This window comes from Rissa tridactyla, chromosome 1 (genome assembly GCF_028500815.1).
Source record: "Rissa tridactyla isolate bRisTri1 chromosome 1, bRisTri1.patW.cur.20221130, whole genome shotgun sequence".
Classification (NCBI taxonomy): Eukaryota; Metazoa; Chordata; class Aves; order Charadriiformes; family Laridae; genus Rissa; species Rissa tridactyla.
Genome location: NC_071466.1, coordinates 167,807,408 through 167,832,684, shown reverse-complemented (window position 1 = coordinate 167,832,684; position 25,277 = coordinate 167,807,408). Strand labels below are relative to the sequence as shown.

The following is a 25,277-nucleotide window of genomic DNA, read 5'->3' as shown; positions in this document are numbered from 1 at the left end:
ATATTAAACTGTTCCCGTCATAAAATACAGGAAAATTTATAGCAGTGTGTGTTCCCAGCAAGCAGTGTGTAAACACAGGAAGGTTTAACTGGCCTGTTTAAAGACCATGCAGTCTTAAACTCAGCCCTACTTCCCCAGCAGGGACACACTTGTGAAAGCTCAATAAAATGACTACACACCCTTCAAATTTTGCAATACTGTAGAAGCTATTCATTTTTTTTTGACGTGTAAGCGATCACAACGGCAACAGTCACACTAACAGATTAGCTACCAATTTCCCGGCGGGGTTTCTTCTCAAGCCTGACAACGTATTACAGTGAAGTTTAGCCCCTGGCCGGCGACAGCAGCAGGTCCGGTTAATCTGTGAGAAAACCCCCGCCCTTGCGGGGCAGCCGCCTCTGCAAACCCAAGGAAAGCCGGCGGGCAAGCTCTGCCAGCCGATCGCGCCAGGCAAACCGGTGCCTGAGGGTGGCAGATGTCACAGCAGGTCACCGGGATCACAGCAGGTTACCGGGAGCTCCTGCACCGTCCGTCACCTCAGAGGCGCGACGCCGGGCTCGAACCGCCACCCCAGCGGGGTGCTCCCGCCCCTTCTCTCCCGCCAGAGGAAAACAGCCTGCCGCTTCCTTATCGCCGGGAAGGGCGGCGGGGAGACCCCGGGAAGACCCTGCCGGCAGCGTTACAGGGAAAAACGCCGTTGACGAGGGTCCCGCCTCGCCGGCGGGGGCGGGGAAGGGGCGTCTACCGCCGCTCGAGGCAGCGCGCGCTGCCGCCCGCGAACCCCACCCCCCGCGCCTCTCCCGCCTGAGCTGAATTTAAACTGCGTTACTCTCCCTCGCGCAAAGCACTAACGCTACTGGGTCCCGCGCGCCTCTCCCTTTTCTCGCCCGGTAGCCAATAGTAGGGCCGCGTCGTTCCCCTCTCCGCCAATCGGGGAGCGGCTTATTGCCGGCTGGGCGAAGCGCTCGGTGTGCGCGTCCACCCGCTGTGGAGCTGGGGCTCTGGCGCGGGGCAGGCGAGTCCTCTCCTCCTCCTCCCTTTCCTCCTCCTTCCTCTCCTCCTCCCCCCCCCCGCCCCTTCTCCCCGCGCTTTGTTGGTGCCTCTCCCGGGAGGGCAGCGGCGGCGGCCGGCGGCGATGCCCGAGTTCCTGGCCGATCCGTCGGTGCTGACCAAGGAGAAGCTGAAGAGCGAGCTGATCGCGAACAATGTGAGCCTGCCGGGCGGCGAGCAGCGCAAGGACGTGTACGTGCAGCTCTACCTGCAGCACCTCACCGCCCGCAACCCGCCCGCCGCCGCCGCGCAGCCCGACTTCTCCAGCGACGAGGAGCGGGAGCCCACGCCTCTCGGCGCCAGGAACCGCGGCGCTGCCGCCGGGCGGGTGAGTACCGCCGCCCCTCTCCCCGCCACCGCCCGCGCTCCCTCGGCTTCCCGCCGGCTTCGGGCCCGTTTTCCCGCCCGAATGGGTCCGGCCGCCCCCGCACGCTGGTGGGAGACCGGCGTGAGGCGCCGCGGCTCCCCGCGCGTCCTCTCCCGCCTTACTTGAGGCGCGGTCCGGCTCGGCGATCGTGGCCGGCGGGGACGGTCCTTCCCGCCTGGGGCGGAGGGGCAGGGGCGCGCTGCCAGGCGGCCGCCCCGCGGCGGGAAGCGAACCGGGAGGCGCGGGCTCGGTGGCTGGGCAGCCGCCGGCTTCGCCTCCGGATCCCCTCCCGCGTGTGCGCTTCACGGTGGCGGGGGCTCCGGAGCGGCTCGGCCGCAGGGCGCCCCGGGAGGGGACCCTTCGAGCCGGGGAGGGGCAGCGCGATCGCGCGTGGAGCGTGAGACAATCCAGTCCCCCCTGGCCGTAAACTGGGAAGGCTTCCCTCGGATTTGGCGGGCGGTCTCGTAAGTGAAATGCTTGGTGGTTGGAGGAGTAAAGCGGGAGAAGCTCTGCACGAGGCTGCAACTTACTTTGGAAAGACGACTCCCATCAGCTGTCTCGGTTGTACCGAAGCAGCGCTGCTTTGTGCAGATACCCCCAGATGAAAGGATGAAGTTGGGAAGGAACAGCTCGTTTGTTTTGTTTAATGAAGTGGGCTGCTTAGTGAGTGTAAAGAGGGTCTGCTTAATGTAGCTGTCTCGCACCTCTAAGCATATGTTTTATAGCAAAGTGTCTCTGCTGCGTGTTCCGTTGGTCTGCTGCATGCTTTCTTAGACATACTTTCTTTTATCATGTAAGGAAAAAGGGGAGGAGCTGATGCCACTTGGAATTTTTCCCTTTCGGAAAATGTGATTTCCTTTTTAATTTTTATAAGTGGTCTGTAAATTTGCATATATTGAGAAAGCAATCTTTTCATTCATAATTCTAAGCTGTCTAGTCTTGTGTGAAGGCTTGTGTAATGATTGCCAGCTACTGGAGTTGTAATGTGTGTGACATTACAAGTATTTAATGATAGTATCTGAAATACTATCTCTCAAAGTTCATTTGTAGAGAGAGTGCAGAGAAACTGGCTCCTTTGAAGGTTTTTCATACTTTAAAAAACCCCAACAAACAGTTCTTGAATTAAGAAACTGAAAACTGCAACTAAAAGAGGAAGAGATTTCTAAGCAAATTATTTACCTCTTCTTAACGTCTGTCTAATTCAAATACTTAACTAGCGTTCACTGGAGAAATTTTACAGTGAACTAGACACTTCTGTGACTTATAGTGGTCTTGCCTGTAGCGTTCATGAAGTGCTTTTGAGTAAAGTAGGATGAGCTTGAATCTGATATGTTTCATACTTGTAGGAGAAGGAAAGTCTTGTAACTGCTGAAGTTCCTAGGGCTGATTTTTCCTTTCCCTTCCCCAGTGCTTAAACAATTATGCGTGACTTTTTTTTTATGTTTACAGAATGGGTGGTACTCTCACACTTTCCTTAACAATGTCTGGAAGGCTCTGCTATTACTGCTAGTCTTGTGTGTTAATATTAGAGCATAACTTCTAAAACTTCAGTGAATATTCTAGTGACAGTTGCTTGTATTTGGGGCCAATGTGCTCTTCCTTCACCCCCCACATGCCCCTCTGCCTGCTCCCCCCCCTAAAAAAAAAAAGCTCAGCAGATGCGTGCTTGTTTTCTGTATAGTACAACTGAGGTAGTTCTGAAACTGCTTGTAGCTTGAGTGGCTGTTGTCCCTGTTAATGCCTTCTGGCATAAGGGTGCTTCTCTGATCTGCTGTCCTTCCAAAAGAGTGACATGAGGTTTCTGTAGTGACTTGCCCCCAAAACAGTTGAAAAAGAGATGTAGGGTGAAGGAAGTCTGATATCCAGGGGAGTGGGACTTTGGTATGAAAACTAGGTGAAATACCTTGATAAGATAAAGGGAGGACAGGAGGGAAAGCACTCAAACCTAGAAAACTAGAAATAAGAGGCAAAGAGAGGAAGTTGGGAATGCGAGGCATTATGGAAAAGAGGAATAAAATAAAGGAATCCCATATTTCCTGTAAGTCACTTTGTAGGCTCCGGAAACAAAGGTGTATTCAGCATCCTCTGTCTTTCACTCTTGTGTGTAACTGCATTGTTTTATCTTAAGTATTCCTTTTATGTGCACGTTTAACAGGACCGGAAAACAATTTGCACTGGCTGCATGAAAGTACTTTCTAACATGTACTGGTATAATAACATGTCTCGTTTTCTGTTGTTAGGTAGAGATCTGAGTAACAAAATTGCAATGCTTTATTAGTTCCAGTTTTATGTATATTACAGGTCCTAGAAATTGTAGTATTGGTTTGTGCATGTTGGGGGGGGACAATATAAATAATCTGTTTCAAACTTTTAGGCAATAAACTAAATATGTTTCTAGAACAGCAAAATACTTTGTTATATTACAAAGGTCTCTTCTGTGGGATTAAAAAGTTTGGGCTGCTCTATTCTGTGTTTCCTGTATCAGTCTAAAAATTTGAATACTGCTTAACTTGAAAATTGCAATAGTATCTTAAATCCAGATGACTCAGTCAAGGCTAGCATTAACTTGTGGAAACATGTGAAAGAGCACTTAGATAGGTTTGCTTTTTGGAGGGTTCTGTCCTAATGTGCTTTCTGCTGTTCTTTCGTAATTTTTTTTTGGTATTTCTTTGGATATAGCTTAATATTATACAACTCTTAAAAAAATTAAATAAACCAAAAACCACCCAAAAAAACCCAGTCAAAAACCCAAACAAACTGATTTAGAGGAGTGAAGACTCGTTCCCACTCCTGGGATGGATGAATGAGCTCTGGATGTGTAGAGGGAGAGGTAGAAAAGGGCCAGAATCACTCTTGGAACAAAGAAATTTGAATAGAGAAGAGCAATACATGAGAGATGTGATTTATTTTTTTTCTGAAGTTTGTGCTTATTCGTAGCAATACTGAGACAATGGTTGTGAGTACTGAACTTTTTGTGTGCCTGCCTGATGAAATCCAAGTGACTTGAGTGAGCAATCGTCTTGGTTGCTCAAGTCCTCTGAAAGGATTGGGGTCAGAATCAGAAAGCAGTCTGGGCATAGGCTATCAAAGATGTACAAAATATTGTTTAATGTGGCTTTTAGTGTGGAGAAATTTATTGTAATCGGGATTACATGTTGGCCTGAGTGAGGGTGGTCCCGACCTGTCAGTCGCTGGAGGCATTTACTGGGCTGAGCCTTCCCCCCCCTCCCAGCCCGGGCCCGCTCGCACCTCCCTTTACCGAGTGCCCGGAGCCGTGACCCTCTCCCGGCCCGCCGCCGCGGGGGGTTACGGCGCTCCCGCCCGTGCGGCGGAGAGCGGCAGGGCCGGCCGCCAGGGGACGCTGCTGCCGCGGCACCCTCCGAGTGTGGGGGAGTGAAAGGGGGGGCTCGGTTTGAGGGGGAACGAGCGCGTTCTCTTCTGTCTGTATCGGTACCTTACTGGATCTGCCAGATGACTTACGGATGCTGAAGCGGGGAGAGCAGTATTTTTGTCTTAAGACAGCTATGAGGAACAAGTTCCGAGGGGTATATATACTCTGAATATCCATGTTGCAGTCATTAACTGACAGTATCAAGAGACCTGGTTTAGCTTTACTGTCCTTTCAATGTTTTGACGTTGCTGTAGTCATTAGTAATTTTAAACTGTCTACACTGTCATTTTAGTGTTCTCTTTTTCTACATTCTGGGCATTTGATAATTCGCTTAGGTGCACGCTTTCTATGGATAAAAGCTGTGCAGCAAGGAGAAAAACCCTGTAGTTTTAATTCTACTACAAATTATATCTTTTAAATCCCTCAGTCTTCCAGCACAGCCCTAACGATACTACATAGAACCTATACCTCTCTCAGAACAAATGAAAACCTTAGTATGCTAGTGGTGTAAAGTTAATCTGAGACAGGTGTCATGCATCCATAGTGATGCTGCTGCCATTGCATCTGGGTTTATTTTGACCTGTGTTTTGTGGTTGTTTTCTTTTAATTCTGGTACAGTAGTGAACATACAGATGATTAACATGCATGTATGAGCAGATCAAAACTTGCAGGGGTTTTGTTCTGACTGCGTTGTTTTCAGGCCCTGAAACCATCATACTTTGGAACAACAAACTCTTTAGGCAGTTAGCATTTTTTTGTCACCTAAAGTTAAAAAATTATTTTACTGTAGTAAAATTTGACTTACCTTCAGTGAAACTCAGGCAACGTTTTTATGCTTTGTAATGTGATGCAGCAAAACCCCCTCCTATTGCATAAAGTTCAGTCTGCTTTGTAGAAGATGGCTTCAAATGCTGTCAAATACATAAAATTCACTAAACCAAAGTAAGATTGTTAGCCCAAACATTTTTTTTTAAAAAAGAGCTTTCCTTTGAAATGTTTGAAAGTATTGTTTTAAATATGGCCACTTCTCTATATGTAATACTTCTCTTATTTTGGGGCAGGAGGGAGGATGGGAACAGGCTTACTTTGACTATATACTCTTACCAGGAGAGGAAAAGCTATTAAAATCATGCTTATTTTGCCTGCAGTCTGATAACATTGTCTGGAGGAGCCAGCTTCTCCAGCTCTACTAATGTTTTTGAGCAACTTTTTTTTCCTAAGCCTATTTAGCATAGTGGTATGTGAGGATAGTGGCTGGTATGTGAGACACCTTTTTGCTGCAGGGGGAACTATCTGCATCTGAATGCTCCTGGTCCTGATTAGATATGAGCTGAATATCAGGATAGCTCAAAGGAAAAATAACTATGAAATGGCATTTTGGCCTCTTCAGGAGCATTGTTTTAAAGCACATACCAAAAATATCATTTTGACATTGTTGCCAAACTGGAGCAGTTCAGAGCTCACAATGTGTAGGTTTTTATGACTCAGCTTGTTGGTACATTTCATGTCCTGGATTAATCTCTTCTAAACCACTGAGTGATATTTTTGACCTTTAAAGTGGTGATTTGAAAAAGATCAGTCAGGTGTTTCCTTCTCACTTCTGTTAATGAAGGTATAATGAGAGCATCTTGACCTGAAAGGCCTGTCTGAAAGTTTATAGAAGATACCTGTCAAGTAAAGATGTTATTTGTTTTTTAATCAAGTAAATTAAGAGCTCACTTCAACTCTTTATGGTCAGAATGGTGTGGCAGTGATAACATATGGAGCTAAGGTAACTGTATGGTTTCAACCCCCTTCCCTATTGGAAAAGGGAAGGTAATAGTAAAGCTGGTAGTTTATGAAGGTTAGGAGTGTACAAGGTGAAACTGCACACCTGGATAGGTGAGAGAATGTAAAGCGTATATGCTATCCACTGAAGGAAGAGAATCTATTCAGTGTTTCCCATGTGGCTGTATCTCTTAATTATGATGTGCTGTACAAATGTGACCCAGAATACAGATTAACACCTTTATGGCCTTATAAGTGGCACTCATCTGCTGTCTGAGTGACAGCTGTGCGCAGTAGGGGGGAGGTGACTGTGTAATTCCTGCTACAGTGAGAAGTCCTGCCATGCTGTTCTGCACCTTCAGACTTTCTGCAGTTCTAGGCTCATGAACTAGGCAGATAACGTTTGTTACAGTGCTGGTGTAATAACTGCAGTTATTTAAATAAAATAACCCTGTTGAAGTAATTTTTGTCTAGCAGTGCATGTCAGTTGTTCAGCAGGGGCACATACACAATCCAGATCTCCAGGTTGGTGTTCAGTTGATTGAGCCATGAGACCATCTGTTGGTTTGGTTTCTTGATTTGTTTTTGTTGTGAATTTTTAGTCTTTCACTTAGGTTCTCTGGAAACAATTCTTCATTATGCAGCATTTGCTTTCAGAGAGAGTCCATTCCCTTCACTGAGTAACATGGAATTTAGTGTCTGGGGGGAAGAGGGGGTGGAAAGGTTAAGTAGTCCCTAATCTTAGAATTTAGGATTGTTACTGTACATAGGCTCGGAAATTCTAAGTCTGGCATTTACTAAGGTCAAAAATGTAGAGAATTCTGAAAGTTGAGTGCATCAATATCTCTGAATTACTGCTGCATAACTTCCTTTCTGTTGTTTTTGTCTGTCCTGTAGCTTTTGGTAAAAGGCGTTGGAGGTTAAAAAGTTCATTAAGATTTTTTTGTTTTTTTTCTTTTTAAATTCTACTGAAGGAAATGCTTGTGTATGATAGAATAAAAAGTGCAAGGGGAATAGACATCTATATTTCACAGTATAAGTCTATTATTGAGACTTGGCATGTGCAGTCCCTTACTTGCCCTTCCCCTAAGAGAAATACTGCTATTTGTTACCAGAGATGACACTGTACAAACTGGAGAATTAAAGAGCATTCTGTTAGTGTGATTTGGGCTTTCTTAGCCTGTCTTAATCTCATTCGGAGAAATAGTAAAGAAGCCCTGAGCCTTTCTGCTTCTAGTGATGAAGCTGCACCTGTTTGAGATTAAAGTCCTTGAATGTCCTAATGTAGGTGCCGTTTAACTTGGTATTTGAAAATGCGTTTTTTGGTGATGTCCAATAGTTGTCTGCTATATTATTTAGTGGCTTCGTCAAGATGTTACTTACGCTTGTGTTTGGTGGAGTAGTACTAGAACTAGTAAAGGTGGTTGTAAATTTTGTCTGATAAACTGGTTTGTGGCTGTTGGATCCATTCAGTGGGAATGCCGAAGATGAGGTAGGGGGTAGCTTGCAGGTCTGAATTCTCATTCCGTACACTTTTCTGCTCCTCTCATTAGTGAAAGAAGGTGAAAGCCTTTTGCTGTGGAGAGAGGACACCCTGAGAAGGTGAACTTCTCTTATACTCATGTTTTCCTTTGGCCCTAGAACTGAGAATGCTGTCTGGGAGCCCCATGCTTATAATTCACTTCAGTACTTGTTTGAAGGGTTGGGTCCTAGTTAATATGAAACCAAGCCTGACAGATACCACTACCAAAGTGCCATCTCTTTGATGTGAACAAATTTCTCAAATGAAATATGTAGATCTTCTTACATCTTCTGTTTTCTAGAAAACAGCAGTATTTTTTTTAATGCTGCTAGCTCTGGATGGAATTAGAAGATCTTCAGATGAGGATTTATTGGTCTGGGTATAGTGTTGCAAGAATATTTACATTATGTGCAAAGTGATTAGCTGCGCCAACTTTACTTTGGTAAATCCTGGTGTTCACCACAACTTTGTTTTAAGCACTTCACCTCTGCACCACAGTAAGCCGCTTTAATTTTCCTAATGGTCACCAGATCAGGAAAATATGTGTATGTGGGTTTTTTGTTTAGTTTTAATTTGCAATGGTAGATTTTAAAGCTAGCTCTTGATCTGTCTCACATGGTAGTCCCATGGATAACTTGTCATGATGCACAGAAAATGTAGTGGTGCTTTATAGTATAATAGTGATGGTAATTAAAGCTACTGTTGTTGCTGAGGTTAATGCTGTCATAGCACAACCAAGGTATGAGACAAATTATTCTGTCCTGCCTGTGCTTCTAGGGACTGTTTTTTATTGTCCAGTGAGTGGTTAAATGGCAGCTTTCTACTTGTACAGGTGAAGTCACTTGCTTCTGCTTCAAGAGAATAGGTGTTCAAAAATAAAAGTTGAAGACTTCACAGAACACAATGTAATAAATGCATCTTGCTGTATTAATGAAGACTGTAGATTACCTTCAGTTTTTCATCCCCTCCCTGCCCTTTTTCTCTGCTGAAACTGACTATTCTGATGGTCTTAATGTGTGGTAATACTGCAGGAAAAAATGAAATGGTACTTGGAAGAAGAAAAAATACCAAAGATACTATGAGATAAGTGAGTTGACTTATGTTAGAGGATCGTATTACTCATTAGTTGCAGTTAGCTTTCTGGTAGGTAAGACTTCTGTGAAGTGTCTAGTAGAGTACTGCGTAATTCTTTTGGTGTATATTGTTATAGTTTCTTCTGTGGCCTCAAAATGATACAGAGGCAGAAATACATTAAATTAGGATTGCAGTTACTTTTAAGTGCCATTGGAATGTTGATTTCCTGTACCATGGTTGTAGTTTTCTTTTGCAATATGGAAGTAACATCTTAGTTCATCTGCTTGGTGATGTGTGCATGCACCAGAGCTGTCAATAGTCTAAACAGATGCCAACAAGAAAGCCCAGCGTGTGTTTTGGAACTCTTTTCCACTGTTCGGATGGTTCAGTAGTCCAGAAAAAAATGCACTGAATAAGAAATTCTTTTTAATGTGATACTTAACTTGAAATATTGTTATGACCAACACATTCAAAAGTAAATACAAGTCTCCTATAGGTGCAGGTAGATTGTATTTTGTGTACTAGATAAGTAAGCTCGGTTATTTCAAAAACAAATTTTTATGTGATAAACGAGTTAATAAAGTGAGTTGTAAATCTGTCATTAGTCATATCTGCCGCTTTAGTGACCCTGTATAACAAGAAAGAAAACTGTTAATTGTGACTGAGTGTTATAACATATTTGTATTTGGAATTTTAGTCTTTGGTAAGTACTAGAAAACCCAGATAGGTCCTTCAGGCAACTAAGTTGAGAAAAACGTTAAGTGTAGAAGTTGTATATGTTTATATCCTACAACTTTGAGATCTGAATATGATTTATTTCAAAGCAGTATCAAGATCTTACTTAGTTGAGAGCAAGCAGATCCTAAGCATATTTTTTCTGTGTTACCTCCTCACTCTCTTGCAGATCTTGGAGCTTGAAATGTCTATTGTAGTAACAAAGGCTTCCCAAGTTGAACAAATGTTATGATTGCTCTGTTTGGATATAGTGGAAACTGCTAATTTAGGAGTAGCATCTTGGCAGATTATTTTGATAACCATCTGTATGTAGTGGTAATGTGTTGCCAACTGTTCAAGTAGTGTTGCCAGAGTTGGGTTTAGGATTTGTTAGAGCTCCAGTAGCAGTGGCCTGAGCAAACAGGCAGGATTTTGGAAGTGTGAGGGTGCTTCTGGTGTTGCCTTTCCTGCACTCAAATTTGTAACATCATGTAACTTTACGGAGAACACCAGGGTAAGTGGGAATGGGGATTTTGGGAACTTGGTTCAGAGGGTGTGAATACTGAAGAACTTGTTCCATGTCATTAGAGGAGCAAGTATTGACCTACTGGGTAGAAGAATAATGTGAAGAAATGCTAGTGGAACACTGTATTTGTAGCTTAGAGTATTGATTGTCAAATGGCTAGAAGCTTACCTCACCAGCCATAGGAAAGAAATCCTCTTATATGCTTGAACTTTAAATTAAAACAAAGGATCAGAATAATGAGCAAGATTGGGTTTTTTTAACTATAGAGGAGGCTTGTGATGAGTATTTCCTTATAGAAGTAGGAAACTTGTGCATGTTTGTTTAGTTTAGTAGGTGTAAATGTTTGAAGTGTTTCAAATAGGCCTTTAATGTGGGATGTATGGGGAGAATATAATTACTTTTCTGGTTTTGTATGTTTAGAACTCTCATATCTTCCTGTTCCCTTAGAAGAAAAAGATGTGTTCTGTATAACTGGAAATGCTCTGTCTCTTGTGTCTCCCTTGCACGCTCACAGAAGGCCACGAAAAAGACTGACAAACCCAGACCAGAGGAGCAGGATGACCTAGATATAACAGAGATGAGTAATGAAGATCTTCAAGAGCAACTTGTGAAGTATGGAGTGAATCCTGGCCCAATTGTAGGTAGGTCAACTGAACTAGCAAATATTCATCTCTTCAACGTGTTTTTCACTAAACCTCAGTTCTGGGTGCTCTAAGCTTCTCTGATACAGTTGCTTATTAAATTTAGTACCAATACTGTTACAATCCTACTTCCCACTTAAGATGTTTTCATTGAACTATTTACATTGAGAAGCATTGCAGTGTAGGCAAGTCCACAGTTTGTTCCTCTTGTGGTCTAGGCCAGCTGGAGATATTCCAACTTCAGTTCTGAAGCTGTGTAACTATTAGTTAAAGTTCAGTGCTGGGATAATTAGGTCTTCTGATACAGAGGTTGAGATCTGGAGCCTGCTCAAATAGAAAATACAGCTTACATAATAAGCTAATAGCACTGAGAGCAGAATGAGAACATGGAACTTCCCCTTCCCTAGAGAATTTCCTACTCGCATTGTGCAGTAATGTTTTTCCTTTGCTGTTTTGGTGTTGGTTTTTTTTGTTTTTTTTTTTTTTCTGGCCCCTTGAACCTAGTGTTCTATGCTGCATGCTAACGTAAGTCAGGAGAAGTCCTGTCCGCAGCTTAATCTCCTGCCTTGGGCACTCATCTGTGATGTGGGATCAAAGCTTCTTGCCTTTCAGATTGTGCATTAGCCTAATGGCAAGGGACTTTGATTTCATGACTCTTTTTTTTTTTTAAAAGATGGTTGTCTGTAGTGTGCGGAGTCTTCTGTGGAATGTTCTTGAAATCCTGGGTGGGTGGAAGTGAGAGGGATGGAGCCTGGAGTCCTGTGTGTATTCAAAGTCATATGCGTAATACTTTTCTGTTAGCTGTTTTTGTATGCCTTCCCATTCAACCTGTTCCTCCTGGATAGCACTCAAGTCTTTTGGAAAAATTCCAGTACCTATGCAGCCCACTGGGAAGATGTTCAAATTTTGTCTTAAGTGAAAGCGTTAGTTCTTACAGGGTATGGATTCTGTTTCTTGTGAGAGTCTGCCACTTCAGCTAACAGCTCAGGCACTGGTCAGCTCTGCAGACTTTTGCCAGCACAGTCTTGACATGGATGTGCTAGACTTAATACCTTCTAGTTTTAAACATCTGTCCTCTTAGATCAGGTGAGCCAACCTGATTGCTAGATGCAGCAAACAGGAAGTTCTGTTGTTGCTGCGTACTTGCACCTCTTCTGATGCTTATTGGACTGAACTTGCCAACAGGGCAAAGATTAAACTGAAGGGGTATTAATTCCAGGGTAAAGGGATTAAGAGGATAATAGTAGAATCTGCATGGAAACTGTTGCCCTTGCAATATCAATCTCACAATTTTTTTTTTTTGTGAGGGCATAACAACTTGTGTATTGCAGCATATGAAACAAAACATCTAAGAAGCAGGTAAGTTCCCTTTCCATAGATAAATGCTTGTAACTTTCAGGGTGCTCAGGGGTCCGGGTTTATCTTAAGAATTCTCTTAAACCAAAAAGTTAGAAGCTTTAGAGGTAGAGTTATATACTGGAGGTGTATGTTTTGGGCCATACAGACGGATTAATAATACAAAATGTACGTTCAGAGATTGCCAAGGAATATGTACCAGCCAAGTCCTAGCAATCAAGTCAGGGGAGATGAAAACTATATCTTTAGTATGTATCCTTCCTTGTTATAGCTACCACTAGGAAACTTTATGAGAAAAAACTGTTGAAACTGATGGAGCAGGGTCCAGAACTGAAGGCACCAGTGCCTCTCCCAGCGGTTTCTTCAGCTGCTGAGAACACCAGACAGAACGGAAATAATGATTCTGACCAGTACAGTGACAATGAAGAAGGTAAGACTTGGGTGGAACTTGTGTGTAAAGTATTCTAATTACACATCAGCGATATTTACAGTAGAAGAAATATCTAAAGAGGGTATGATCTTGCTGTTAGGTGAGGCTTTAAGATACTGTTGTAGACCATGTGAGTCATGTACTTGATCATGCGGTACTAGCACAGTGATCCAGATGCCTGTTCTGGGAAAGGAAACTTTTTTGCTACTGAACTGTTCCCTTTTGTCCGTTTTCCCCAGATTGAAGCCTGTAAATTGGATAGGAAGAACTGTGTATGAAATGTTCCAGTGTTCTTTGCACTTCACCTTTTAAGTGCAAGTGCAATTTTGTTTTACAGTGCTTATAGTAGTTGTCTTTACTGTGGGATAGTGTATGAATGTTTGTTAAACTTCTGTACTTTTTAAAATGTTGCTTAATATCTCTGATGTATGACTCAATCCCTTCTATGTTCTATTCCTTGTGGATTTAGCTTGGGGTGGGTTGATTGATTGATCTTGGATGTGGTTTTTGCGATTTTAATATCGTTTATATCAAAAAGCATAAGAGTGGGGGAAGTTTAACCTAAAACAGACCATAATACATCTTACAAAAAGTAAAAATAATGTAGGTTTAAGAGAGTGTCTTGAATGGAGTGTTAGAAGATGTTTATTTTGTGTGGTTTGGTTTTGGGGGTGGGTGGGTTTTTTTGGTTGTTTTGTTTTGTTTTTTTTTAAAGGAACTTCCATGGGGATAGGACAGAAAGAGTTGAAATACAGCTAGAAACTTGATGGATCTCCCTTGCATATTTGGGCTTGGTTTTGGACTTTAATCTTTTGCACTTTCAGATGGAGAGGGGATGTTAGAGATTTACTTATTTATGTTTAGGACAGCTAAGAGCCCAGTCACAACTGACAGATACTCCTTATACTTATGTATGCTTCCTCTAATTACCAGACTGTTCAAAGGCTGCAGGGGGGGACAAAACAACCAAAGTAAACAAACACTCCCCTGGCAAAAAAAAGTTTTCCTAAATAAACTCTAAATGTGTTGGTGTAATGCTGTTAGGATTTTAGAATCTTGCTGCTAGCCACTCACACTTCTGCACCAGAAAGTTCTGTATAAAAGGACCTATTTTAAAGGAAAGGAAACTACCAGCCTAAACAATCCTGAAAAGCTTTGTTACCCTTACTATAATCAATAGTATAATGGTGCTTTGGATAAAGTAATTGCAACTTGATACCAGTTTCTAAATGGAACTGCTGGATTGGTCAGGGCTTATCTGAAGTGGACGATTTCTAGGACAAAACCAAAATCAGTGTTTTAAAGTAGTTTTTAAGGTTATTCTTCAACAGTCTTTGTTCTTCTGCATTCAATAGAGAAACTTACTGTTATCTCACAACTTTTAAAGGAAATGTTAACTCATAACAGAGTCATGTTGCCTCTTAAAATTATTAAAATACGATTGATTTAAACTAGTACAACAACCAGTAGTATTTTAGAAATTTGTTATATTAAAACTGGTTACAGATCCGAAGACTGAGCTGAGGCTTGAGAAGAGAGAACCATTGAAAGCCAGGACGAAGACTCCAGTAGCACTCAAACAAAGAAGAGTTGTTGAACACAACCAGGTATGTTTAATTTAGTGGTATCTGGAATGGCTACTAACTGCAGGTGATGGGCTTACTAAACACCATACTACTTTTCACATAATCACATTTGACTAAGTGGCCTGTACTGGTTTTGAAAAGTTATTTTGGAAAGCCTGTTCTAATACAGCATGAAAATCTTGTGAATTAACTATAGCTGCTGTTTTTAGCCTGTCTGATAACATGCAAAATTATGGTCTGCTAAAAGCTGTTTGTCTGGCTTGTCAGCTGCTTTAGCACCTCTTAAGAGAAAAATAATAGGCAACCTTAACATATTTAGTTTTGGAAGCCTGACAGGTTAAGTCAGATGGGTTGATGTCATCCTGTTGGATGTTTGTAAACAACTCGATTCAACAAAAGCAGCATTATTTTCTTTAAAAAAAGTTTGGAAAACATTTTGGGTTTGTTTCGGCTTTTTTGTGTGTTTTTTTAGAAGTGTTTTTAAGTACATATATGTACATCATACTCCTGTCTATCTGTTTTGATATAGATATGTGTATGCATTTTAAATACATCTTTTCAATGACTGTGATTTAAATATAATACATGAAGTACTGTACTTCTGTATATCCCTATAGTTTTAGGGAGAGAGAAGTTTCTATGTGTGTGTACACACATGCACTAGCTATCTATATAATATTTTTCCTCCTACTATGCTTGTAGCAGCAGTAGAGATTAATTTGCTGGAATAAAAATAAGTAACAAGTTTAAATCTTGCTGTACGTACCACTTGTCCTTTACTTACAAATAACATTAGTTCTGTTGTCTTGGTGGAAGAGGGATTTTACAGAAGCACCTGAGGTTTTCAAGCTGCTGGCTGAATACTGGCTTCGGTAGTTGGTGGCTGATCTGTCCTTGTGATGTGACAGTGTCACTAAATACTTTGTTCCCCATCTTAGGTTACTTAGGATCTTCTACAGTGTTACTCATCTGACCAATAAGTAGTGGCGTTGTGCTACAGTAAAGGACGTGTATAGGAAACTCAAAATCTGACCTGTTGATAGCTTGATGTATTTTAGTGTATTGCTGACTTTTCTCACTGCTTTATAGTACAGTAAAAGCCAGATTCTTCCTATTTAGATACTGTGTATGTATGTATAAACGTGCTTTTGCTATGGATGTCTCTTAAAGCAGGTAACATGCTGCTGTGTGAGCTTGTGTAATACAACACAGTTATGGAGATCCATAAATAGTTCTGCTTATTTTTAATTGGATTTTTAGGGTACAAGCTGAACAGATTTCACTTCTACAAGTCAACACACACATAGTCGAACACATAAAATATTTCTTCATTTATTCAGGCAACTTCTGCTCGTGCTGGTCTTTATAATGGAATCTGAATCTTGAGGTTCTTGTATTTTAAGCATAAATTTTTTCTAAATTGCTATTCACACGGAAATCCTTGCTAACCTCAGTGTAATTAGAGGTATATAGAATCATAGGATTGGAAGGGACCTCTGGAGATCATCTATAATTCAGCTATCAACAGACAAAGCTTCCTAATCTTCAGGGATACTTATATGTGCCGTATAGACGCAATATTTTGCGACTTGCATATTTTAATTAATTAGTTAATTGAAGGAATATCACTTAATTAGTTCAAAAATGATGCTAGTTCAGGAACTCCAGCTCCCTAGCTTTTTAAACATCTTGCCTTGCAACTCCAGACTGTTGTGTAAAAAAAAAAAAAAAAAAAAAAAAAAAAAACCACAACTGCACACCAAAAAACCCCACCCAAGACAAAAAAGAAACCTCCCACCAACAAAACTTTAAAGGTGCTTGAAGCCAAGAACAGCTCGGTGTTTTTGGCTAGCAAATGTGTGTAGACATATATTTTGCGCTGAGAATAAAAGTAGATGATGGGGAATGTTACCTTTTTTCTTTCCCTCTTCCTGTGAAATTGGATCTTAAGTTTGCAGCTAATGTGTCAGGTGACCGTACTCATTCTGCAGCATTATACACAGCTGTCATGCACTGCGTGGCAGTGGCTCAGAGATTATGAGTCTCTGAAGAGTGGTGGGTCTGAATTAGTCGGTAGTGAGGTGTGAGCAGATGCGTTAGTAACTTCTAGGTCCGGTCTAGCACTAGTGTGAGTCCAGGCATACACAGCTGAAAGGATTGTCTGTCATTTGGCACGGATGGATGTTGCAGTTCTCTTAAGAAAAGAGTGCAAATAGATAGTCTTTAAGCAGGGTGGTGCAAAAGAAATTGGGTGGAGAGGTTGAGCAGGCTTATGGGTCTTATCAGTCAGTTAGCAGTGGAGGGCTAGATGAATTTGAGCTTGGCTGTTTGTGCTTAATTGCTTCCTTGTAGTGAACTGGAAAAGCTGGAAGAAAACCCTAATTTGAATGCCCCCTTCCAGTCAGGCAGATAAATAGTTAGAGTTCAAAACAGAGCCTAAGGCCTCATGGTAGATGGTACTGGACAGAAAGAGGCTGGCTAAACAACTTAAATGTTAAGGAGTCCGAGTAATGTAGAACTACTATCCCTCCTTGAGATACTGTATCGTGACATTCTGCATGTGCTGTGTTCCTGTACTCCTACCTGCATTTTTTGACTATCTATATAGCTTGGCTTCTTAAAAATAAAACATGCAGCATTGCAGCTGCTGGTGTACAAATTTCATGTGGCATGCACCCAATAGAAAACTTGGTAAGTGTTAGCTGAGGGAAAATCATAATCTATGGCTTTAATGCTTGTGAATAATGATGGTTAAAAGCACATGCTGAATAGTTAGTACGTGTGTACTGCACCATTGTAACTCTCTGGTTATATACCAGGTGTTGGGGTCCCTAAGTGTGAGTATGACATTCTAGTAGGGTTTCTTTAGTGGTTTTTTGTTATTTTGACTGTTGAATATGCTCTTCTGAAGTCTGGATGGGTCTTACACAGTAGATTTTGGGTTTTTTCCTAGTATTTTCATGCAAGAAAAAAATTAAAACTTGGTACTTAAAACACATGACTGGCAAGCATCTGAAGAACTAAGGAGAGAGGCAGTTATTTATTGCAGTACTTTAGTTCCTAGTCAAACAGCCTGGGACGGGGAGCTCTCCAATAGTGGGATGAGGGAATTGCCTAACTACTTTCTTGAGTGGAATGTGTTTGAGTGGAACCACTCTGAAATTAGTGTTTTTCTCCAAGCTTCTAAAGAAGAACACCTCTCAAATAGAAAGTGTATGGGTGTGAGGTGGGGAGCCGTGATTGAAGGTTGCAGGTTAAAGCTTTTCTTAACAGGGAAGAGAAGCCAGTGTCTGGTGAATATATAAAGAGACGTTGGGAAGTCTTTTATCAGAAGTCTGTTTAAATGGAAAAGAATATTGGAGACTTGCGCTGAAATCTACAATTCTATATGAAACATCTGAATCTGTTTGGACTTGAGGTCTGTTCATAAATATACATCATTTTGTTTTCAAAGTAGTTCAGTGACTTTGGAGTAAAGCAAAACACTGTTGCTCCCTCTGCTGGATATGTGGCAGCTGTAACACAGCTTATGTTAAGAATCATAAAGCTGCTCAGCTGCTAGTTTCACTAGAGTAACTTTGAAGATACAAGTGGGGAATGGATAAGGGCGTTGTTAGACATTTTTTCCCTCGATTAAAAAAAAAATACTTTCTGCACTGCTCTTCTAAAACATTGGGGGCTAATATTGTTCCACTGAAGTTACTGCTGCTGTTAAACCTGTAACTGACAGTTGCACCACTCTGTATAACTTCTGTCAGCACTGAGTGTAACTTCCAAAAACTTAGTAATACATCAATGCATGAGGTGTTACTGTGCAAAGATTTCGGTATTAACAAAGTAATAAGTTTAAAAATAAACCTTAACCAAATAAAAAGAAAAATCTTGTATATAATCTAGAAGAAGCAGGCCCTCATCTCCCATTCCCTCCGGGTCTATGTTTGGAATTAGTTTTGAGGAGGATTTTTTCTTTGAGCATGACACTTGCAATAAGGTGTAGGGAATGATCTGTGTTTGTTAATGGCTATAAGACTTCCTGTTGTTACTTAGACTTGTGAAGATCTGTGTCAGGCTTGATCATTTAAACTCACTGTTACGTCAAAATTTTGTGAGTTTCATCTCTGTATGTGGAAACTTTTAAGATTATAAAACATCTCCCTCTGCCCGCTGTGGCTGGAGATCAGTTCCTGTTGAAAGTTAGGTGATTGTGCCTAAACCTTTCCCATCTCATGGTGGGAGAATAGATCCCTATCTGGGTAGAGAACAAGGTGATGCTTTCTGCTTATGTGCATAGATTAATTTTTTTGTGTAGGCAGGTAATGTAATGCTCCTGAAAGCTAGCATATCCGCTGTCTGTGACTTGATGTAACTATTTGAAGCATTAGTTATTTCAGTGAGCAGACTATTGGTTTTCACTGTTGAGCATTATCTAGTTAGTTCTGTATTTGGAAAAACAATGTGCTTTAATGTAAGTATTGTGGTCAACACTACTAATCTAGTTAGCTATTCATTACTGAATGTATTAGGATCCAAAATTTTTTTGGATTGTAAACACACTGCTTCTGGAGTATGCATGCTATTCTGGCTTTTGGTTGTGGGTATCCAGTGTTGAGAGCTGGCTTTCACGTATTTGATCATGTGTTTGATGCTTGAATAGACCTATTCTCAAGATGGAGTTACTGAGACTGTCTGGACAAGTGGATCTTCAAAAAGTGGACCTCTGCAGGCATTTTCTAGGGAGTCTACAAGAGTGTCAAGAAGAACACCAAGAAAAAGGGTGATGAGAGGCTTATTATAATAGACATTCTTTTTTTTCTCACTCTTAGGGCCCAGTGGCTGTTTTATTCAATTGTTTTCTTTTGTTTGTTTTAAACAAACAGGTGGAAGCTACAGCGCAGTTGCCTGTAGATGATGCTGTAATAACAGAGAGTACTCCCATAGCTGAAACTATATTGACTGCAAGCAACGAGACCCTAGTAAATATGCTTAGTAAATATGTTTAATAAAACATGCAAGTAGTATTCTTCTGTAATATATCTTTGCTCATAGAATCACTCTGTTTCAAACAGATAGTCATACTTTCCTTAAAACAGTCTTCTATTCAGTAGTCTTTGAAACCACATATTCAGTATCTGTATTGGTATCTAATGCTGTTCGCTTTGAGATGGGACTAGGTAGACACCTAGGTCTCATCTAATGCCTTTTCTGGGGGCGGGTTGAGAAGAACCACTCTAAAAGAACTTTTCTTAATTTCTTTAAGTACATGCAGAATATCTGCTTTTAAGTTTGGCTTTACTTGTGAACTAAATAGCTTTTATGTTTCTAAATGGCTTAAAAGAAACTACTTGGAATGATAAGCACTGTGTTTCCTATGCTTATTTCAGAGTATCTGTTGCATAACCTCCTTGAGTTAATTCCTAACATGCATATATACAATGCATGTAAAGGTTTCCTTGTTTGGTTCTGCCCCCTTCTTCCTTTTATTTTTATATTGTGGCTGATTCTGAGTTTGAACAATTTTGAATCTCGGCAGGTTGTCAATAGGGTGACTGGAAATTTCAAGCATGCAGCTCCTACACTGTCAATCAGTGAACTCTCAGACATGCCCAGAAGAACACCAAAGAAACCATTGATGACAGCTGAAGTAAATAAATTAAAACTTAGATTGCTATTGCTTACTCTCTCTGAAAAAGATTATTGTGTGCATGTGCTTACTTATGGAAGGGGTGGAGGACGTCACTGCCCAGGTGGCACTAGTCAAAATAGGCTAGCATAAAAAAGAGAATATAAGATTATTTTTATCTTCCCCTTTCAGGTTTGGGAGGGTGTGTGTGTGGAGATCCTGCTTTGCCTTAGGATTAAAAATAAATAAATAATGTTTTGGGTTGTTATTTCTCTTTGTGCTGCTACTTTTTGGTACAAAATGTAAATGTTTTTCTTTTAAATTCTTTGAATAACTCAAGAACAGAGCAAAATTGGGTTATCTACCTTTGATCTTCTAAATCAGCCTATCCTGAAAAACCATAATGTGCCTTAATTTAGGGAATCAAAGAGTAAGGTTACTTTTAGACCAAAAGCCTGAATTTGAAAAGCATTTGTAGATTCCTGTCCGTTATCAAGAAGGAAAATAATTCTTTTGCTGTGAACTTATTCAAGCTGTCAAAATTGTAAACCTCTTGGAGAACTGTCTAAAGCACTTGCAAGTGTATGTAATGTATTAATGTAGTACTGTATGAATGTAGTACTGCAATATTGTGGAAACTTAACATTACAAGATAATCCTTAGCTGAATTTAAATGGAATTCATTGCTTCATGTAGTTACTGTAGATGAAACTTGTATTAACACTGGTGAAGCCTGCTCTACCAGTGGGTCTGAGATGTATGAAATGGGCTGCTTTATTTGTTTATAAGGTGACTGCAGTGTAGACTTAGTTGTCAAATAGAAGGCTGTGGGAGAACTCGATGTTCTATTTCAAACTGCATAAGTTTTTTCCAGTTAGTATTCTGCGGTACCGTGGCATTGTTTATTACAGCAAGAAGAGACAGTTTGCCCGTATCAGTGCTTCTTTAATCATGTTGGCCACAACCAATCCTGTGATCTGATCAACACGGCCATGATAGAGGTGATGGTTAAGTTTTTTTGATCATCTACATCATTGGCTGGCAAGTGTATTGTATTTATACAGTCCGTTCTTTATCTTAAAGGAAACTGAGGAGAGCACTGAACGCTTTAAGACACCAAAAATGATCAGACAGCTACCACTAACAAAGGTTCAACTAACTTCTAAAACCCAAGAAGTAAACTTCTTGAATGTCACTGGGTGACTCATTCATTCTTACAAATTGCATATGGTTATGGTCACTGAGATAGCTATGTGGGAGCTTTTTGGTTTGTGGTCTGGTAGGCCTGTAACTGTTTTTGATTTCCTAGGTGCTGGAGAAAACGAATACAGAAGAACGAAGAGTAGAAAGGGATATTCTTAAGGAAATGTTCCCTTATGAAGTGTCAACGCCTACAGGAATTAGGTATTTCTAAGGTTTATGGGGGCTTGTTTCTCTGGTCTTGTAAACTTATTTAAGCTGAGAAGTATTTTTTTATTATATTGGTAGATTTGGAGGAACAGTTTTTTGCATTCTTGCTCAGTGTCAGTTGAGATGACCACCTAGGTCTTCTGTTCTACATACGTAGTTTTGTTAGACAAAACAGTCTCTACTTAAATTGGGGGTTGGAGGACAGGGTAGTACTATAGTAGGAATTATTACTGGAATTTCTGGATGCTGGGAGTTAAATGGGAAGAGCTTCTCTGTGGTAATGGCTCACAATATTTAAGTTTTTGACTAGATGCAACTGCTTTAAGCCTACTGTTAAGGGAAGATCTCCCAGTATAGATTTGAGCTTTCTTTTTGAAAGCCAAAAAAATCTTTAAATACCGTATTTTCTTCTTTAAGTAGCAGTCCTGTTGTAGTCAAGATTACTCTCAGCATGAATAAGGATGGCATCTAGGAAGGGCTATTAAATTTTTCTTTTTGCGACTTTGTTTCAAGTTTTGTTTAAATACAGCCCTTTTGATAATTAGGCAGTTCATGAAACTTTGTCCTGTGTAGAGAATATGAGAAAAATTTCCCTATGGTTAAGATGTGAAATCAACTCCTGTGTTCCCAACACATTGATTATAGCTGCAATTTAAACTGCAATTGCATAAAGTCTTACCATAAGAATATATGGTACCAGTTACTAGTACTGTGGTGTATGTGCTCACCATTCAGCTTTCGCTCTTGTTCTGAAGTCTATCAGTCTAGTTAAATCTATGCCACTTTTTTTTTAAAATAAAAATCATGCACATGTACTCCTTGTATATAAAGACTTGGCAGTGTATGCGGGTTTCTTAACCCTTACTGCTTTGTCTTATGCCTCTGTATTGGCTTAGCCATCCGTAGATATTTTGATGGCCAGGGACAATCTTTAGGTTTAGAAATTCAATTGGGGCTGCATAAGTGATCACTAAAGGTGTAGATAGAGACAATTCCTAGAGTTTTATTGCCAGTTATGATCCATTGATTATGTGGATAAGGTGAAGTAAATTGTCATTTGAGGGTTTTTTAAGGTGTGTTTGTTTGAACACCAAATGAGTAGCTTTAAAAATAGTAATGATAGGAATGTTGGAGTTTGAGACAGGTATTTCGGGTACTGCATTCACTAGAAACAATTTTTAGTTCTTTTAGTTCCAAATTTTAGTTCTAAAATTTTCCTGTATACCTTAAATTGCTCTTTTAAATGTGCAATACTTTAATTTTATTTTTTTAATTAACAGTGCTAGCTGCCGTAAGCCAATCAAAGGAGCTGCTAGCCGGCCTATAGAGCACAGTGACTTCAGAATGGAGGAAAGCTTCTCTAAGTATGCTCCAAAATATGATACCTCAACTAACATCATCAAGTCGGAGAAACCACCAACAAAAAAAGAACGCTCCATTCCCCTATGGATAAAAATTCTTTTCTTTGTTGTTGTTTTGGTCTTCTTGTTTTTAGTCTATCAGTCTATGGAAACTAATCAAGGAAATCCTTTCTCTAAATATCTGAATGCTCCCTCTCAGGACGGTGCCAAATGAGTATCTTTTTGAAAGGCACACCTGATTCGATCTCCTGTTTTTAATTGTAGAGAACTCTTCTGCCCTCTCATCGGCTCAAGGACTTCTTACAAATAATGTGATTGGAACCTGATAAATTGGATAAATGAAGCAAGATAATATTAAATGGACATCAGTAACTTTCTGGACTTTGGACTAGTAGGAGACCACTTTGCTATAGGAGTAACATTTTTTTAGATCTTTGAACTTTTTGTAGGCTTTATTTTTTTAATGTGGACATCCTTTAAATTGATTTTTGAGAAACTGTATATTTGTTTTTGCAAGAACTTGGAAGCTGAGAAGGGCAAAAATGTAGTAAAATGTGAAGCTGTGTTTTTAAAGCTTTTCCTTTGTACAGAAAAGAAGTTGTACTTTTGTCTCTAGATTATTGTGGCGGAGGATTTTAACATAGGTGATAAAGGGAAATGCATTTTTGTATGCATTTTTTCAGTAACAATGTAATTGAATTTGATCTCTTAGGATATAGAGAGAGTACAACAATCACCTTTTCTGTAGATTACTGTAACTTTTTAGTAAATGTAACTGTAAACCTGTTTGCGTTTCTGTAAAAGTCTTAGTATCATATTAGTAACTGTTTAAGCGTAACATCATTTAAATGTATATCTTCATTTTAGTGCTTACAGTGTTGTAGGAGCTGAATACAAATCTAATTGGCAAGAGATGTCTTAGAGGAACTTATTTATTAGTAAAATGCGTGGAAAATAAAAATTGCATCAATATAATTTGCTACTAAAATACTTTTTTGGGTCAAGGTTGTTATCTGAAGTAGTCTAAATTCTGACTTTAGCAGTGGTCTGTCTTTTTTTTTTTTAAAAAAAGCGAGGTCTTTCCAACACAGCTTTATGTGATTATCTTTGAATATTCATTTAGAGAAGTACTCTCAAAGTGTGAAAATTCCATATGAAGTTTTATTCTTGTATGAAGAGGGCATTGCTGCATTTTCTGCTACAGTTTCATCTTCTAAGGTGAGATTTACTACTTTCATGCAGTTGAATATTTTTCTCAGTGAAAGCATGCTGAAACACTCTATATTGTGTAACTTAGTTGAGCAGGCAGCTGACTTCACTACTACCAATGAAGAGTGATAAGCAACAATTTTTAAAGTGAATGTATACATTTTGGTGCGCTTTAATCTGCAGCATACAGATGTTCAGTCTCATTGCTTGGTACAGAATTGCAATAAATCATACTACTTATTCTTAAAGTGCTACTTATAAAAAGCTGAGAACATTAGTTAATAGTATCTTTTTACTCTAGGTACAATTATTGTGTAGACTATAGCTATGGGGAAGCTTTACTTTCTGTGAACTTTGGGACAAACATGGTAATTTGTAGCAAAGCAATGGAGGGGGTTCTGTTAAGACTAATGTTATTTTTCCTTTTAATCTGCTTTTTTGAGTAATCCAAATAGCTAAACTTGTGTCCATCCTATAGAGAATTGTAACATAAGACATTCACTTGGTGTCAAATTGCAGAAAAATAAAAATGATTTTAATGTGTGTCAATTTTTCCATATCAAAATAAATGCATTGCTGAAAAGCAGCGAAAGCAAGACAACTGATGTATCGGTGGTATCATTTTGTGCTGCTACAGTCTTCCATGTTTAAAAAACATAATTAAAAATCTGATGGTAGACCCAGAGCAGTTAATGTCAACACTTGGCGGGAAGAATATTCATCATACTTGCACTATAATAATAGGTTTGCACCATAATCCTTTAGCCTATGTTAGACCTTTAATTTGGGGGGGGGGTAGCGGGGAGAGAAGCTAGTTTTCATTTGCTTTTCAATGCTTAAGGAACTTCCTTTTTAGTTGAAATTACCTTTCACCCCACTTCGCTATGTGTGTTAACATGAAATATATCTTTCTCTTCTAGTTACATGAAATACTTTCAGTTGACCTCCTTCAGGGATACTATTAGCATCGTAAAAAAAAAAAAAAAAAAAACCCAAACTGAACTGCAATGCAATTAAATGTCGTCATTCTTTCATTTTTGCACTGTTTTGGAGAATCCTCTCAACTTCAGTGTTACTTCACAGAAGGTAAAGACTTTTCTACGTGAGTCCTCAAAGTAACTTACATGTAGCTCAGTTGTATTTGGAAGACAATGCATCTTCACAAAATGAATGAGCTTCTTTGACTTGAGGCATTTAACGGTGTGAGATAGCCCTGAGAGTAATATCTTTCTTTATTCCCTCTTTTCCTTCCT

At 40.1% G+C, this 25,277-nt stretch overlaps 1 protein-coding gene across 4 annotated transcripts; it reads left to right on the top strand.

Moving 5' to 3' along the window:
- The first annotated feature begins 932 nt into the window (after positions 1-932).
- TMPO (thymopoietin) lies at positions 933-24,625 on the top strand. 4 transcript variants are annotated; one of them, XM_054207109.1, is made up of 9 exons: positions 933-1,378; positions 10,926-11,052; positions 12,680-12,838; positions 14,345-14,445; positions 19,079-19,198; positions 19,302-19,397; positions 19,955-20,065; positions 21,354-21,448; positions 22,735-24,625. In XM_054207109.1, the coding sequence occupies exons 1-9, from the start codon at positions 1,136-1,138 to the stop codon at positions 23,027-23,029; spliced, it is 1,347 nt and encodes a 448-aa protein (XP_054063084.1). In that variant the 5' UTR covers positions 933-1,135; the 3' UTR covers positions 23,030-24,625. The 4 variants fall into 4 exon arrangements, with proteins under 4 accessions (XP_054063084.1, XP_054063114.1, XP_054063102.1 ...); XM_054207117.1 differs by lacking the exon at positions 19,079-19,198 and having other exon boundaries at positions 935-1,378; XM_054207127.1 differs by lacking the exons at positions 19,079-19,198; positions 19,302-19,397 and having other exon boundaries at positions 934-1,378.
- Positions 24,626-25,277: the final 652 nt, after the last annotated feature.

What these genes read in the sequence shown, in the direction of transcription:
- TMPO (XM_054207109.1), top strand. Translation starts at nt 1,136, where the DNA reads ATGCCCGAGTTCCTGGCCGATCCGTCGGTGCTGACCAAGGAGAAGCTG. An exon ending in GCGGCGCTGCCGCCGGGCGG is followed by an intron (nt 1,379 to 10,925) that starts GTGAGTACCGCC and finishes GCACGCTCACAG; the next exon opens with AAGGCCACGAAAAAGACTGA. An exon ending in GAATCCTGGCCCAATTGTAG is followed by an intron (nt 11,053 to 12,679) that starts GTAGGTCAACTG and finishes TCCTTGTTATAG; the next exon opens with CTACCACTAGGAAACTTTAT.